This window comes from Macaca nemestrina, chromosome 7 (assembly GCF_043159975.1).
Source record: "Macaca nemestrina isolate mMacNem1 chromosome 7, mMacNem.hap1, whole genome shotgun sequence".
In the NCBI taxonomy this organism is placed as follows: Eukaryota; Metazoa; Chordata; class Mammalia; order Primates; family Cercopithecidae; genus Macaca; species Macaca nemestrina.
Window position 1 is genome coordinate 35,011,613 of NC_092131.1, and position 13,174 is coordinate 35,024,786.

Consider the following 13,174-nt stretch of genomic DNA (forward strand, 5'->3'; position numbering starts at 1 on the left):
CTTGATTCAGTTCTGTTTTGGGGTAACTTTTCCCTATGCTGCTGAAGTTGCTGGGATCGCCCCTGAGAGACAGTATTTGATGGGGTGGAATTTCCCCATCCTTCCTCAAGTACCTGCCACCAGGATTCCTTCTTCCTCGTGCACATGCAGGGGCAGGTAGGCATACTCATTCACGTGGCCTTCGTACTGCCTTATGCACTTATTGGTCCTCAGGTCCCACAGCTTGATCTGTGGAAAGAAGCACCAGGAGCCATCAGAGAGGGGCCAGGAGGTACAACGGTGGTCCCCAAGTGCGAAGCCAGGAAGGCAAGGTGGTCTCCAGTGGCCTGTGCAGGTCATGAAGATCTCCATCTCGAATTCCTGAGCCTTGGAGTCCATCAAAAGCATGTAACCAGGTCGGGCGTGGTGGCTCACGTCTGTAATCCCAGCACTTTGGGAGGCCAAGGTGGGCAGATCATGAGGTCAGGAGTTTGAGATCAGCCTGACCAACATGGTGAAACCCCGTCTCTACTAAAAATACAAAAATTATCCGGGTGCCTGCAATCTCAGCTACTCAGGAGGCTGAGGCAGGAGAATCGCTTGAACCTGAGAGATGGAGGTTGCAGTGAGCCGAGATTGCACCATTGCACTCCAGCCTGGGCAACGCAGCAAGACTTCGTCGCAAAAAAAAAAAAAAAAAAAAAAAAAAAAAAGGTACACAACCAAAGAATCCTTTTCACTTTTGTTCACATCAGATTAGGCTCATATGGGCAACAAAGCAGTCCCCAGGCAGGGCCAACAAATCACTTGGTCTTCAGTGAACTTCCCCTGCCTGGGGTCTCGGTATGAGGACCTCTTCAGCAGAACCCTTTCACCTGGCAGGTCTCTGGGCCACGAGACCCTGTGGCCTGAGAAAGTTCATGATCCCCTACCTTTCCAGCCATGTCTGATGCCATCAGGTATTGCTCATCTTGGAGGATCCGCACAGAGGTCACTGCTGAGTCATGAAACAGGCGGGTGGCCTTCCATCCCTTGCCTTGATTTCCACAACGCAGATCAATGGCAAAGATTTCCCCAGAGCGGCAGCCATTAAACAGCAGAGGAACCTGTGGAAAGAGGGCCTGCTCGGTCCTGGCTACCATGACCTCCCTCTGAGGCTGGGCGGGGCAGGTCCTCCTGCTATAACCCCTCTTCCAGCCTCTGGGTCGGATGGTGTGATCAGACACGTGCTGGTCAGGGTTTGGGTCTCAATGGAGTTGGAAGGGAGGATGATTCCTTGTTAGTGGCTAGAAGAACCAGACCCCACGTGTCCTCCTCATGGGCAGCATAGAGGTCCTAGGAGCTGCCTGCTCCCCGCCCCCCCACGCACTGCCCCCTTTGGCCTTTCTCTCTGAAGTCCCAGAGATAGCACCCCATCTCTACCAAAGGCGGGTCAGCAGGTTCATTCACTTTTAAGGAAAGATGGTATTTTCTAGAGAAAAGTCCTTAAAATATAGTTTTGACCACTTTTTTTTGAGACAGAGCCTTGCCCTGTCGCCCAGGCTAGAGTGCAGTGGTGCCATCTTGGCTCACTGCAACCTCCGCCTCCCGGGTTCAGGTGATTCTCCTGCCTCAGCCTCCTGAGCAGCTGGGATTACAGGCGCCTGGCACCACACCCAGCTAATTTTTGTATTTTTAGTAGAGAAGAGGTTTCACTATCTCGGCTAGGCTGGTTTCAAACTCCTGACCTCGTGATCTACCCATCTCGGCCTCCCAAAGTGCTGGGATTACAGCCATGAGCCACTGCACCTGGCCTGATTTTTTTTTTTTTTTAAACTGACTTGAATTTATCAAGCTTAAATTCTTTTTTTTTTTTGAGACGGAGTCTCACTCTGTTGCCCAGGCTGGAGTGCAGTGGTGCGATATCGGCTCACTGCAAGCTCTGCCTCCCGGGTTCACGCCATTCTCCTGTCTCAGCCTGCCGTGTAGGTGGGACTACAGGCGCCCGCCACCACACCTGGCTAATTTTTGTATTTTTAGTAGAGATGGGGTTTCACTGTGTTAGCCAGGATGGTCTCGATCTCCTGACCTCGTGATCCATCCGTCTCGGCCTCCCAAAGTGCTGGGATTACAGGCGTGAGCCACCGTGCCCGGCCCTGATTTTTTAAATATATAAAACATATAACCTGAGAGCTGTGAAGAATTGGTGTTTAGCTTATACATTTTAAAGATGGTTTGTCCTGCTGGGTAACTCCAAGTACCCAAGAACTGCTCACAATTCCTTTCCATGAGAGGTTGTTTAGAGCAACTCAGGCAAGCCTTTCTGGATCAACCAACTTTCACTCAGTTCAGACACGCTTACAAAGGAACCCACTGAGCCTTTCTGATGCTCTTTCTCCCCTGTCAAAGACGACTAGATGGCACACACAGGAGTCCAATTTCAATCTGGCCAAATTTCTGCACGGGGCAAACTTTATATTCTGCCTGTCCCAATCCAACTAACCATGAGAGCAAACTGCTGAGCCAAGACATCACTGTTGGTCCCAAAGGACTGCCGGTGTCCCGTCACCACGTTGGTCAACAGGACCCGCCGAGACAAGCCTGGCGGAGACAGAGATAGGCTGGTGAGATTATGTCACATGTAGTCTGGGGAGAGGGACAGCTACAGGGGTTTTAAGGTCTGTTAAGGCCTCTTCTCTGGGCACCTGGGGAGCCAGGCTCACCTGTACTGAAGCAGTTATTTGCTTGGATATTCAGGGACCAGGCACAGGACCAGGCACCAGGGATCCGGAAACTGCAGAGCATGCCAGGCCGGTCTATTCCTGCTAAGGGGATAGGAGAATGTAAATTGTGGCTGCCCTCTAGCCAGGCCAGGGACCACTGGGTTCAGAAAACATCCAAATATGCCCATAGCTGCTCAGAGGGTCTACACCTTTGGCCCCATTCTGGGTTTTGTGGTTGCAAGAGAGAGGCTCAGCTGGGATGCCTGGCTCACAAGTGGTTATTCTGAAAATGCATGTATGTTAACATTCCCAGTAGTCACGTTTATAGTACTGATATCAAGGAGGTAGTGTACTGTCAGAGGTAAGGTGGCTCCGATCCTCGATCACCTACCAGCTATGTGATCTCAGGCAAGTGTGTGTGTATATACATATGCACACACAGACACACACACACACACATAAAGATATATATAGATATACGTATTTTTAAGACAGGGTCTTGTTCTTTTGCCCAGTCTGGAGTGCAGTGGCATGATCATGGCTCAATGCATCCTCAACTTCCCAGGCTCAAGAAATCCTCCCATCTCAGCCTCCCAAGTAGTTGGGACCACAGGTGTGAGTCACCACACATGGCTTATTATTTATTTTTTGTAGAGATTGGAGTCTTGCTATGTTGCTCAGGCTGGTCTCGAACTCCTGGGCTCAAATGATTATCCTGCCTTGGCCTCCCAAAGTGTTGGGATTACAGGCATGAGTCACCATGCTTTGATAAAATATTTTTTAAAATAAACTTTTGCATTGATAGAACGTACACATTGGAAGGATACAGTTCAGGGAGTTATTACAAACTAAATATAGCCACGTACCCGCCAATCAGGTTGAGAAACAAAACAATCCAGGCCGGGCGCGGTGGCTCACACCTGTAATCCCAGCACTTTGGCAGGCCAAGGCGGGTGGATCACCTGAGGTCAGGAGTTCGAGACCAGCCTCAACAACATGGAGAAATCCCATCTCTACTAAAAGTACAAAAATAGCCAGGTGTGGTAGAACATGCCTGTAATCCCATCTACTCGGGAGGCTGAGGCAGGAGAATCGCTTGAATCCCAGAGACGAAGGTTGCGGTGACCTGAGATCACGTCACTGTACTCCAGCCTGGGCAACAAAACTCCGTCTCAAAAACAAACAAACAAACAAAGAAAAAAGAAAAGACATAAAACAATCCAGTACCCCAGAGGCCTCCCTCACATCCCTTTCCCAATTACTACCTCTCCAAAGGGTACTGTGAGCCTGACCTCCAACACTAAAAATTACTTTTGTAAGGCAAATTCTGAAACTCTCTGCCTCAGTTTCCTTAACCGTAAAATGGTGGTAAGACACACTCCTGCCTCATAAGCTTGCTGTGCGATGAAATACCAGGCACTGAGCTAAATGTGCGTGATCTCATCTAATTCTCCATGGATGTGCACTGGGAAGGCCTTGTCCACTTTAGGGAGGTTCAATATTCCATTAAAGTTGGCAAGGGGCAGAGCTGGGATTCGTGCCAGGTTTGCCTGAAGCCCACACTCTTAAGAGGCCTCTCACTCTTGTCTTATTGATCCTAATTTTCTGATAGACTGAAAATGTAGTATCTAGAATGCTGTCAGGAAGGAGGAGTCAAGTTGCCTTAACCTAGGCAGAATGTTAAGTACCCCTGATAGCACCTGAGGTGCTCTGGACCTTCGGAGGTGTCTTCTGAATGATGTGCACAGGCATCCAAATCAGTGTTCTAATCTCACGTTGGTTTACATACGTGTTAAGTCTGCTCTGGCTGCTGAAATGACTGAAATGGCCCAAGATGGGTAAAAAGGGGCAGATGCTGTAAAAAAAAAAAAAAAAGCACATGCTTCTGGTACTAACCCTGGGACAGGCTTAGGGAATCCTCCCACAGTGCCTCTGCAGTGGCCCCACACTCCTCTCTAAGCCACTCCCACACAGCTCTTGGGAGATATAGGGCAGATTTCTTCAAAGGAAGAGAACCCTGTACCTGGGTGACTATTGACGAACAGTGACGCTGGGAGCAGGGTCGCGCAGCCTGGAGTCTCCGCGAGCCCCATGAGGCACAGCCTGGAAAAAGCTGTTAAGGACAGTTAGGCACAAGGCTCCCCTCTGGGAGGAGGCATGGGCGTTCACCCTTCAGAAGGTCATACGGCACACAACCTAGGACAGAGTAACCCCGCCGTCCAGATTCAACATATGTTTACACTGTCCACATTTAGCTTCGCGTGTTTTTTTTGGTTTGTTTGTTTGTTTTTGAGACGGAGTTTCGCTCTTGTTGCCCAGGCTGGGGTGCAATGGCGTGATCTTGGCTCACTGCAACCTCTGCCTCCTGGGTTCAAGCGATTCTCCTGCCTCAGCCTCCTGAGTAGCTGGGATTACAGGCATGTGCCACCATGCCTGGCTAATTTTGTATTTTTAGTAGACATGGGGTTTCTCCATCTTGGTCAGGCTGGTCTTGAACACCCGACCTCAGGTGATCTGCCCGCCCTGGCCTCCCAAAGTGCTGGGATTATAGGGGTGAGCCATCGTGCCCAGCCAGCTTCAGATTTTTTTTAAAGGGAAAAACAAATCAGATATCAGATATAGTTAAAAGCTGGGTGTGGTGGCTCCTGCCTATGTAATCCCAGCACTTTGGGAAGCTGAGGCAGGAGGATCACTCGAGCCCAGGAGTTCGAGACCAGCCTGGGAAACATGGCAAAACCTTTTCTCTACAAAAAATACAAAAACTAGCTGGGCGTGGTGGTGTGTGCCTGTAGTACCAGCTCCTCGGGAAGCTGAGGTGGGAGGATTGCTTGAGCCTTGAAAGTCGAGGCTGTGGTGAGCTGTGATCATGTGACTGCATTCCAGCTTGACTGACAGAGTAAGACCATGTCTCAAAAATAAAATACTGGGCCGGGCGCGGTGGCTCAAGCCTGTAATCCCAGCACTTTGGGAGGCCGAGACGGGCGGATCACAAGGTCAGGAGATCGAGACCATCCTGGCTAACACGGTGAAACCCCGTCTCTACTAAAAAATACAAAAAACCTAGCCGGGCGAGGTAGCGGGCGTCTGTAGTCCCAGCTACTCGGGAGGCTGAGGCAGGAGAATGGCGTGAACCCGGGAGGCGGAGCTTGCAGTGAGCTGAGATCCGGCCACTGCACTCCAGCCTGGGCGACAAAGCGAGATTCTGTCTCAAAAAAAAAAAAAAAAATAAAATAAAATAAAATACTATAAAAAAGCCCCAAAAGCCCCCCTCTCTGATCCCTCCCTAGTCCAATTCTCCCTTCTCCCCCACCCAGAAAGAACTGCTCTTCTCAAACTGGTGTAAGTTCTTCTAAGCCATGCTGTATTTCCACTACATGTATTTGTCAATAAATAAAACAAAGCGACTTTTGTTTTAAAAAATACATACAGAAATGGCACTGCACAGAATATCTCACTACCAGCTGTTAAAATTTCTGCTTATCGGCCGGGCACGGTGGCTCAAGCCTGTAATCCCAGCACTTTGGGAGGCCGAGGCGGGCGGATCACAAGGTCAGGAGATCGAGACCATCCTGGCTAACACGGTGAAACCCCGTCTCTACTAAAAAATACAAAAAACTAGCCGGGCGAGGTAGCGGGCGCCTGTAGTCCCAGCTACTCGGGAGGCTGAGGCAGGAGAATGGCGTGAACCCGGGAGGCGGAGGCTGCAGTGAGCTGAGATCCGGCCACTGCACTCCAGCCTGGGTGACAGAGCAAGACTGTCTCAAAAAAAAAAAAAAAATTTCTGCTTATCTGAATGGGTACAGGTGACACCTCACTATTATTTCAATGGCCATTTCCCTGACTACATGTGGGTGTCTGTTCACATGAGCGTAGTCACTGGGCAGTCTCTCTGACCTGCCCCTTTATACCTTTGCCTATGTGTGTGTCTTCTGACTGACGCGGTTCCTCTCCTTTTCCCCTCATAGCCAAACTTCACTCCAGAGGAGCCCGTATTTATTCTCACTCCCTTGCCTTTCCTCCACTGAAATCCAGGCCTGACCCTCGGCTTCCCAGAGAAGTGTTCTCACCACAGCCTTCAATGAGCTCCTGATTTCTTTTTTTTTTTTTTGAGACGGAGTCTCGCTCTGTCGCCCAGCCCAGGCTGGAGTGCAGTGGCGCGATCTCGGCTCACTGCAAGCTCCGCCTCCCGGGTTCCCGCCATTCTCCTGCCTCAGCCTCCTGAGTAGCTGGGACTACAGGCGCCCACAACCGCGCCCGGCTAATTTTTTGTATTTTTAGTAGAGACGGGGTTTCACCGTGGTCTCGATCTCCCCACCTTGTGATCCGCCCGCCTCGGCCTCCCAAAGTGCTGGGATTACAGGCGTGAGCCACCGCGCCCGGCCTGTTTTTTTGGTTTTTTTTGAGATGGAGTCTCGCTCTGTCGCCCAGGCTGGAGTGCTGTGGCCGGATCTCAGCTCACTGCAAGCTCCGCCTCCCGGGTTCACGCCATTCTCCTGCCTCAGCCTCCCGAGTAGCTGGGACTACAGGCGCCCGCCACCTCGCCCGGCTAGTTTTTTGTATTTTTTAGTAGAGACGGGGTTTCACCGTGTTAGCCAGGATGGTCTCGATCTCCTGACCTCGTGATCCACCCGTCTCGGCCTCCCAAAGTGCTGGGATTACAGGCTTGAGCCACCGCGCCCGGCCTGAGCTCCTGATTTCTAAATCTGATGGAAATGTTCCAGTTCTGCCCTATGGCCATGTAGCCCAATTTCTACTGCACACTCCTTGGCCTCAACCCACCACTCTCCGGGAAGTCTATCCTGGGCCTTCTCCTATCCCACGATGCCCGGGCTAGGACCTGCGCCTGCCCCTTGGTGCCCTTCCCTCCACTCCTGCTGCCTCATTTCACGCCCTCACTGCCGCTCTCCGTCTTGCAGCAGCTTCTGTCTGAGGACTTGCTCTCACCTGTCTATCCCCCAACAATGCCACCAAAGGAATCATTTTCAAAAATCACTCCACAATCACAAACCCCTGGGACCTCCCACATCCCTGAGCGAGCATTCAGTCTTGAAAGGTCCTACTCCCTAGCCAGAAACATCATGAATATCAAACTGCTGCCAAACATACCAAGCTTTCTCCCAACTCCTCCTTCTATTAGGAGTCCCTGGCCTCTTCCTGCCCTCATGGGTCTCCCTTCAGGAAGGTGGCTGCAATCCCTCCTGCATGCAGCTTTCCTCCTACACTGAAGACTGGTGGAGCTGCCTGTCTCCATCTCCTTGCAACTGCATATACTCGATAGGTGTTGTCTGAATGACCACACATATTCCTCACTGGAAAACGTAACTATCTGAAAAGTAATCATGTAACCTTTTAAAAACCTTTTTAAACATTTTATTTATATATATATATTTTTAGATGGAGTCTTGCTCTGTCGCCCAGACTGGAGTGCAGTGGTGCAATCTTGGCTCACTGCAACCTCTGTCTCCTGGGTTTTCAAGCAATTCTCCCGCCTCAACTTCCCAAGTAGCTGGGATTACAGGTGCATGCCACCACACCTGATTTTTGTATTTTTAGTGGAGACAGGGTTTCACCATGGTGGCAAGGCTGGTCTTGAACTCCTGACCTCAAGTGATCCACCTGCCTCGGCCTCCCAAAGTGCTGGGATTATGGGAATGAGCCACTGCACCCAGTCACTTTTTTCTTTTTCTTTTTTTTAATTTAAGAGACAGGGTCTCTCTCTTTCACCCAGGCTGGAGTGCTGTAGCGTGATCATAGCTCACTGTAGCTTTGAAGTCTGGGGCTCAAGTGATCCTCCTGGCTCAGCTTCCTGAGTACCTGGAACTACAGGCATGCACCATGATGCTCAGCTAATATAATTTTTTTTTTTTTTTTTTTTTTTTGTAGAGAGCAGGTCTTGCTATATTGCCCAGGCTGGTCTCAAACTCCTGGCCTCAAGCAATCCCCTGACTTTGGCCTCCCCAAGTGCTGAGATTACAGGTGTGAGCCACCGTGCCTGGCCAGGTAACATTCTTGACCATCTGAGTATGTGATGTGTATGTGACATACCACTCTGGGTGGTAAGCTCCAAGTTAAGTATCTCCAGGATAGAGAGGGTGCTAAAACTGTAAATGGGAACAGCATCACCAAATAAACTTATTTTGCTTCTGGGTTTGGACGGCACGGAAGTGAAGAAAGTGCGATGTGCATGTTAGTTACTGTTGCTGAATCTCAGCTTATTTATATTCAAACTTTGAGTACTTATGGGGCCACACTAAGACTTAATCCTTTGACAGGCCACAGGTTAACTAAGGGCCCAATAAGTGTAGAAAGAATTCCATCTAACCCCCACCACTCTTGCAGGGAAAATGCAGAGTGCAGGTCTGAACAAAGTACCATTTTTCAAAAGGGAAAAAGTTACCTGAACTTCTGAAGCAGCACAAAAAATCTGTAGCACAAAGGCCCGAAGATTACCAGAAACTGCCACCAGAGGGCAAGCCACCGATGAGGCTACGACAGACCATCCATCCCTTAAAGCCCAATTACGTGGAGTTTTTTTCCCTCTCCTTAGCCCACAGAAACATGAGAAACCATGCTGTTTTAAAAGACTGGAAATGAGAGTGAGGTTCGTTTTTGCTCTCTGCAGAGCTTGGCCTCTTTAGCCCTCTGGTTAGATCATCATAGGAACACGTGGTCAGTCCCATTAGCCTACAGAACCCCATCAAATGAAAGCCACATACAATTTTCAATTTGGAGAACACACATAGTTTGGTGCCTTATATAAATTTGTAATCAGGTCGCTAATGTATTTAGGCTTTACAAGCCTTTGAAATGTAAGCTGGGTGTGGTGGTGCATAGCTACAGTCCCAGCGACTTGGGAGGCTAAGGCAGGAGAATCACTTGAGCCCAGGAGTTCTAGGCTGGAGTGAGCTATGATTGCACCACTGCACTCAAGCCTGGATGATGAGCAAGACCCCTTTCTCTGAAAAAAATTAAATAAAAAACCAAAAAACTCCTTTGAAAGACAGTGCTGTGAAACAAACAAAATTTTAAAAAAAGACTCTGATTCAGTTATCACTTGTTGAAGACCAATGATGTACCAGGAACTGGTAGGTGCATTCACAGGAGTTAACTAATGCTAATCTCACGACAACACAAGAAGTAGGTGTTAAGTACAACGAGCAGTCATGTTGTTTCCAGAACACATTTAATATGAGAATGAACCAAGGACAAGAGTCATTAACATGTGGCTTTCAGTGAATCAAGTCTTGTGCCATATCAAGAGCCCCCAAGGGTACCAGAGGCCAGGGACCACAACACTGTACTACTGTGCTCTCAGCAAAGTGGCTCCGCTCACTCAGGAAGGCAAAGACTAGTGTGATGAGTGCTCTAAAAAGCTGTTGCCAGCAGGGACCTGAGGCCCAGAACCCACGGACCCAAGTCCACTGCCAAAGAAACCCCCTCTCTGGCCCTGCCCTCAGCTTCCCCTGGGAGGACCCTGCCCTCCTGACCACCGTTTTCCTCCCTGGCCTCAGGAGGAGCTGGGCTTCCTCCCCAAGGCTGTGCTGCTCCTTTCCGCTTTGTTCCTCTGCTACCGCACCAGCTCTCCGGCAGGAATACTGGGTCTGTGTCGTGAACCCAGAGCCTCCTGTCACACGCCACAGTGGCAGAGTGGGCCGGCCTTGGAGCCAGACTGCCCGAGTTCCTATCCTGTCTCCACCACATGCATGTGAAGGCCCAGAGAGTGTCTGCCACACAGTGACATCAATGTCATCTTGAGAAACAGCCATGATGGGACCTCAGCTACTTCTCTGTGCTCCACGGGCATCCTTGTGTTCTACCCAGGTATGCTTTTTTCTAAAGCATGAGATTTAAGTGCACAAGGGCCCAGCCCTCTGGTCACTAAGATGCCATGCCATGAAGCTCACAGATACCCAGGTCCACGTCAGGGTGTGGCCTGCCCACCAAACCTCTTCCTTTGCCAAAGGATACAGAATGTGGGAATCCAAGTGATTGAGCGAGGCCCAGCACACCGAATTCACCTGGTGAGGAAGCACACAGCAAGACGGAAAGTTATTCCACAGTAATATGCTTTCCTGTGGAATAACTTGTGGGGACACAGACATGTGACTTCTTTCTTCAGGTCTTGTTCCTCTTCAAATGGGCTGGAACAAACATTCTGAGGGCAGGGCTTGAGCAGGACAGGAAGTAACCTCAAGTCTGAGTCCTCCAACAGAGCCACAGGGAGACATCTGGTATATCTGGCATACCCTCTGGGCAGGGCTGAATGGCAGGAGATAAGCCTAACTCTGAAGGTGTATCTTACTTCACCCAGAAGCCATTTTCAACCTGTAACCATCTTGCGGCTTATGTCCCAACTGAATAGCAAGTCACAGCTTCTCATGGATGCCGCCATCACCCCACTGCAACTTAAAGGTTGCTCCCTAGACAGGAAGCTCCTCTTATTTGTTTAAGCCTCAGTGCTGGCTGCGGCCTGGCTGGATGACGTATCACTCCAACACACAGGGCAGGACCCCTCCTATCCAGGCCACAGTCACTGTCACCCATGTCCAAGGAACTCTCTGCCCTGGTGTGGGCCCTTTCAGATCAACTCCTGGACCCCTGGAGAGACAGTCCTGAGGACCAGTTAAAGAAGCGCTGTTTCAACCTACCCCAATCATCTCATTTCACTTTCTTTTCCAAGACAAGAAACTCCTGGGACCCTTTTCTTTCCCTATGGGTTCTGAGCAACTATAAATCCATTTTTTGAGATAGGGTCTCACTCTGTTACCAAGGTTGGAGTGCAGTGGCACGATCATGGCTCACTGCAGCCTCGATCTCCCGGGCTCAGGTGATCTTCCCACCTCACCTCCCCCCGAATCCCCAAGTAGCTGGGACTACAGGTGCACACCACCACACTCAGATAATTATTATTATTTTTTTTTGTAGAGACGAGTTTTCACCATGCATGTTCCGCTGCCCAGGTTGGTCTGAAACTCCTAGGCTGAAGCAAAAATCAAGTCCTATGGAAAAATGAGGTAACCATGCTCTGCCCTCTTCCCCAATTGCTCTCCTCTATCCTGAATTTGGCCAACTACCCCCACGGCCAAGTGTGCAGCAAGGCTACAGGGATGGGCAACGTACCTTCCGGTTGGTGAAGTAGAGGTTTTCGTGCATGAACACCTTAAGCGTAGGGGTCTTCAGACTTTGCAGGTTGATGATGCCATACTTGGAGCCTCCGACTTTGACATCGTTCACTGTGAAGAGCCGGTCACTGTTGGTATCTGCCTGGAGAAGAGAAGGGGGCAGTGGGTGACATCCCAGGCTGTGCCTGGTGGGTTATGTAAGAGGGACCTGCTCGTCTCTCCTGGCCCCCATGTTCTGTGCATTTTCACTGGGTGAGAGCTCCTCTCCATGAGTGTGGAGATGACTTCACTTCCCCTAATTCAGTGCAGCCATCTCTGGGCAAAGTCAGTACATGTCTGATCTAACAATTCAAGAGGAAGGATGAGAATGGCAGTGAGGGGACATGGCCAGAAAGTCTGAGATCTGCATGAGGACCTCACTCAGAAGTGGGTTTGGGAGAGTGCTGGCACGCACCCAGAGGAATGTGCCACGTGCCATCACGAAGGCTGTGCAGCAACAGGAAAAATGCTAGTTCCTATTACATAGGCACTAATTTTTACCACCATGAAAACAAACAAACAAACAAAAAACCCACTGAATAAAATGTGCAAAAGAAAAAGACTGCATTCAAATGTAGGCTTTTTTGGCCAGGCACAGTGGCTCAAGCCTGTAATCCCAGCACTTTGGGAGGCTGAGACGGGCGGATCACAAGGTCAGGAGATCGAGACCATCCTGGCTAACACGGTGAAACCCCGTCTCTACTTAAAAACACAAAAAACTAGCCGGGCAAGGTGACGCGCCTGTAGTCCCAGCTACTCGGGAGGCTGAGGCAGGAGAATGGCGTAAACCCGGGAGGCGGAGCTTGCAGTGAGCTGAGATCTGGCCACTGCACTCCAGCGAGACTGGAGTGAGACTCCGTCTCAAAACAAACAAACAAACAACAAAAAAACCAAATATAGGCTTTTTTTTTTTTTTTTTTTTGAGATGGAGTCTTGCTCTGTAGCCCAGGCTGGAGTGCAGTGGTGCGATCTCGGCTCACTGCAAGCTCCACCTCCCGGGTTCACGCCATTCTCCTGCCTCAGCCTCCTGAGTAGCTGGGACTACAGGCGCCCGCCACCTAGTTTTTTTTGTATTTTCAGGAGAGATGGGGTTTCACCGTATTAGCCAGGATGGTCTTGATCTCCTGACCTCGAGAGCCACCCGCTTCGGCCTCCCAAAGTGCTGGGATTACAGACTTGAGCAAAAGTAGGCTATTTTTTTATTTTTATTTTTTTAAAGAGGTGGGGTCTCACTGTTGTCACCCAGGCTGGAGTGCAGTGGCATGATCATGGCTCATGATAACCCTGAACTCCTGGGCTCAAGTGATCTTCTCTCCTCAGCCTCCTGAGCAG

At 50.0% G+C, this 13,174-nt stretch overlaps 1 protein-coding gene across 6 annotated transcripts in view; it reads right to left on the reverse strand.

Moving 5' to 3' along the window:
* Positions 1–13,174, reverse strand: part of LOC105494299 (DDB1 and CUL4 associated factor 4) — a 50,151-nt gene that overhangs the window by 17,659 nt on the left and 19,318 nt on the right. For 3 of the 6 annotated variants that reach the window (XM_071099907.1, XM_071099905.1, XM_071099906.1), the window contains exons 7-14: positions 11,802–11,945; positions 10,650–10,699; positions 4,705–4,784; positions 4,471–4,536; positions 2,682–2,783; positions 2,462–2,559; positions 912–1,085; positions 114–228 (exon numbers count right to left, since the gene is read on the reverse strand). In XM_071099907.1, coding sequence (XP_070956008.1) covers positions 114–228; positions 912–1,085; positions 2,462–2,559; positions 2,682–2,783; positions 4,471–4,536; positions 4,705–4,784; positions 10,650–10,699; positions 11,802–11,945 — 829 coding nt within the window. The remainder of the gene's footprint in view (positions 1–113; positions 229–911; positions 1,086–2,461; positions 2,560–2,681; positions 2,784–4,470; positions 4,537–4,704; positions 4,785–10,649; positions 10,700–11,801; positions 11,946–13,174) is intronic. The other 3 variants (XM_011762606.2, XM_011762603.2, XM_011762604.3) reach the window with 2 other exon arrangements.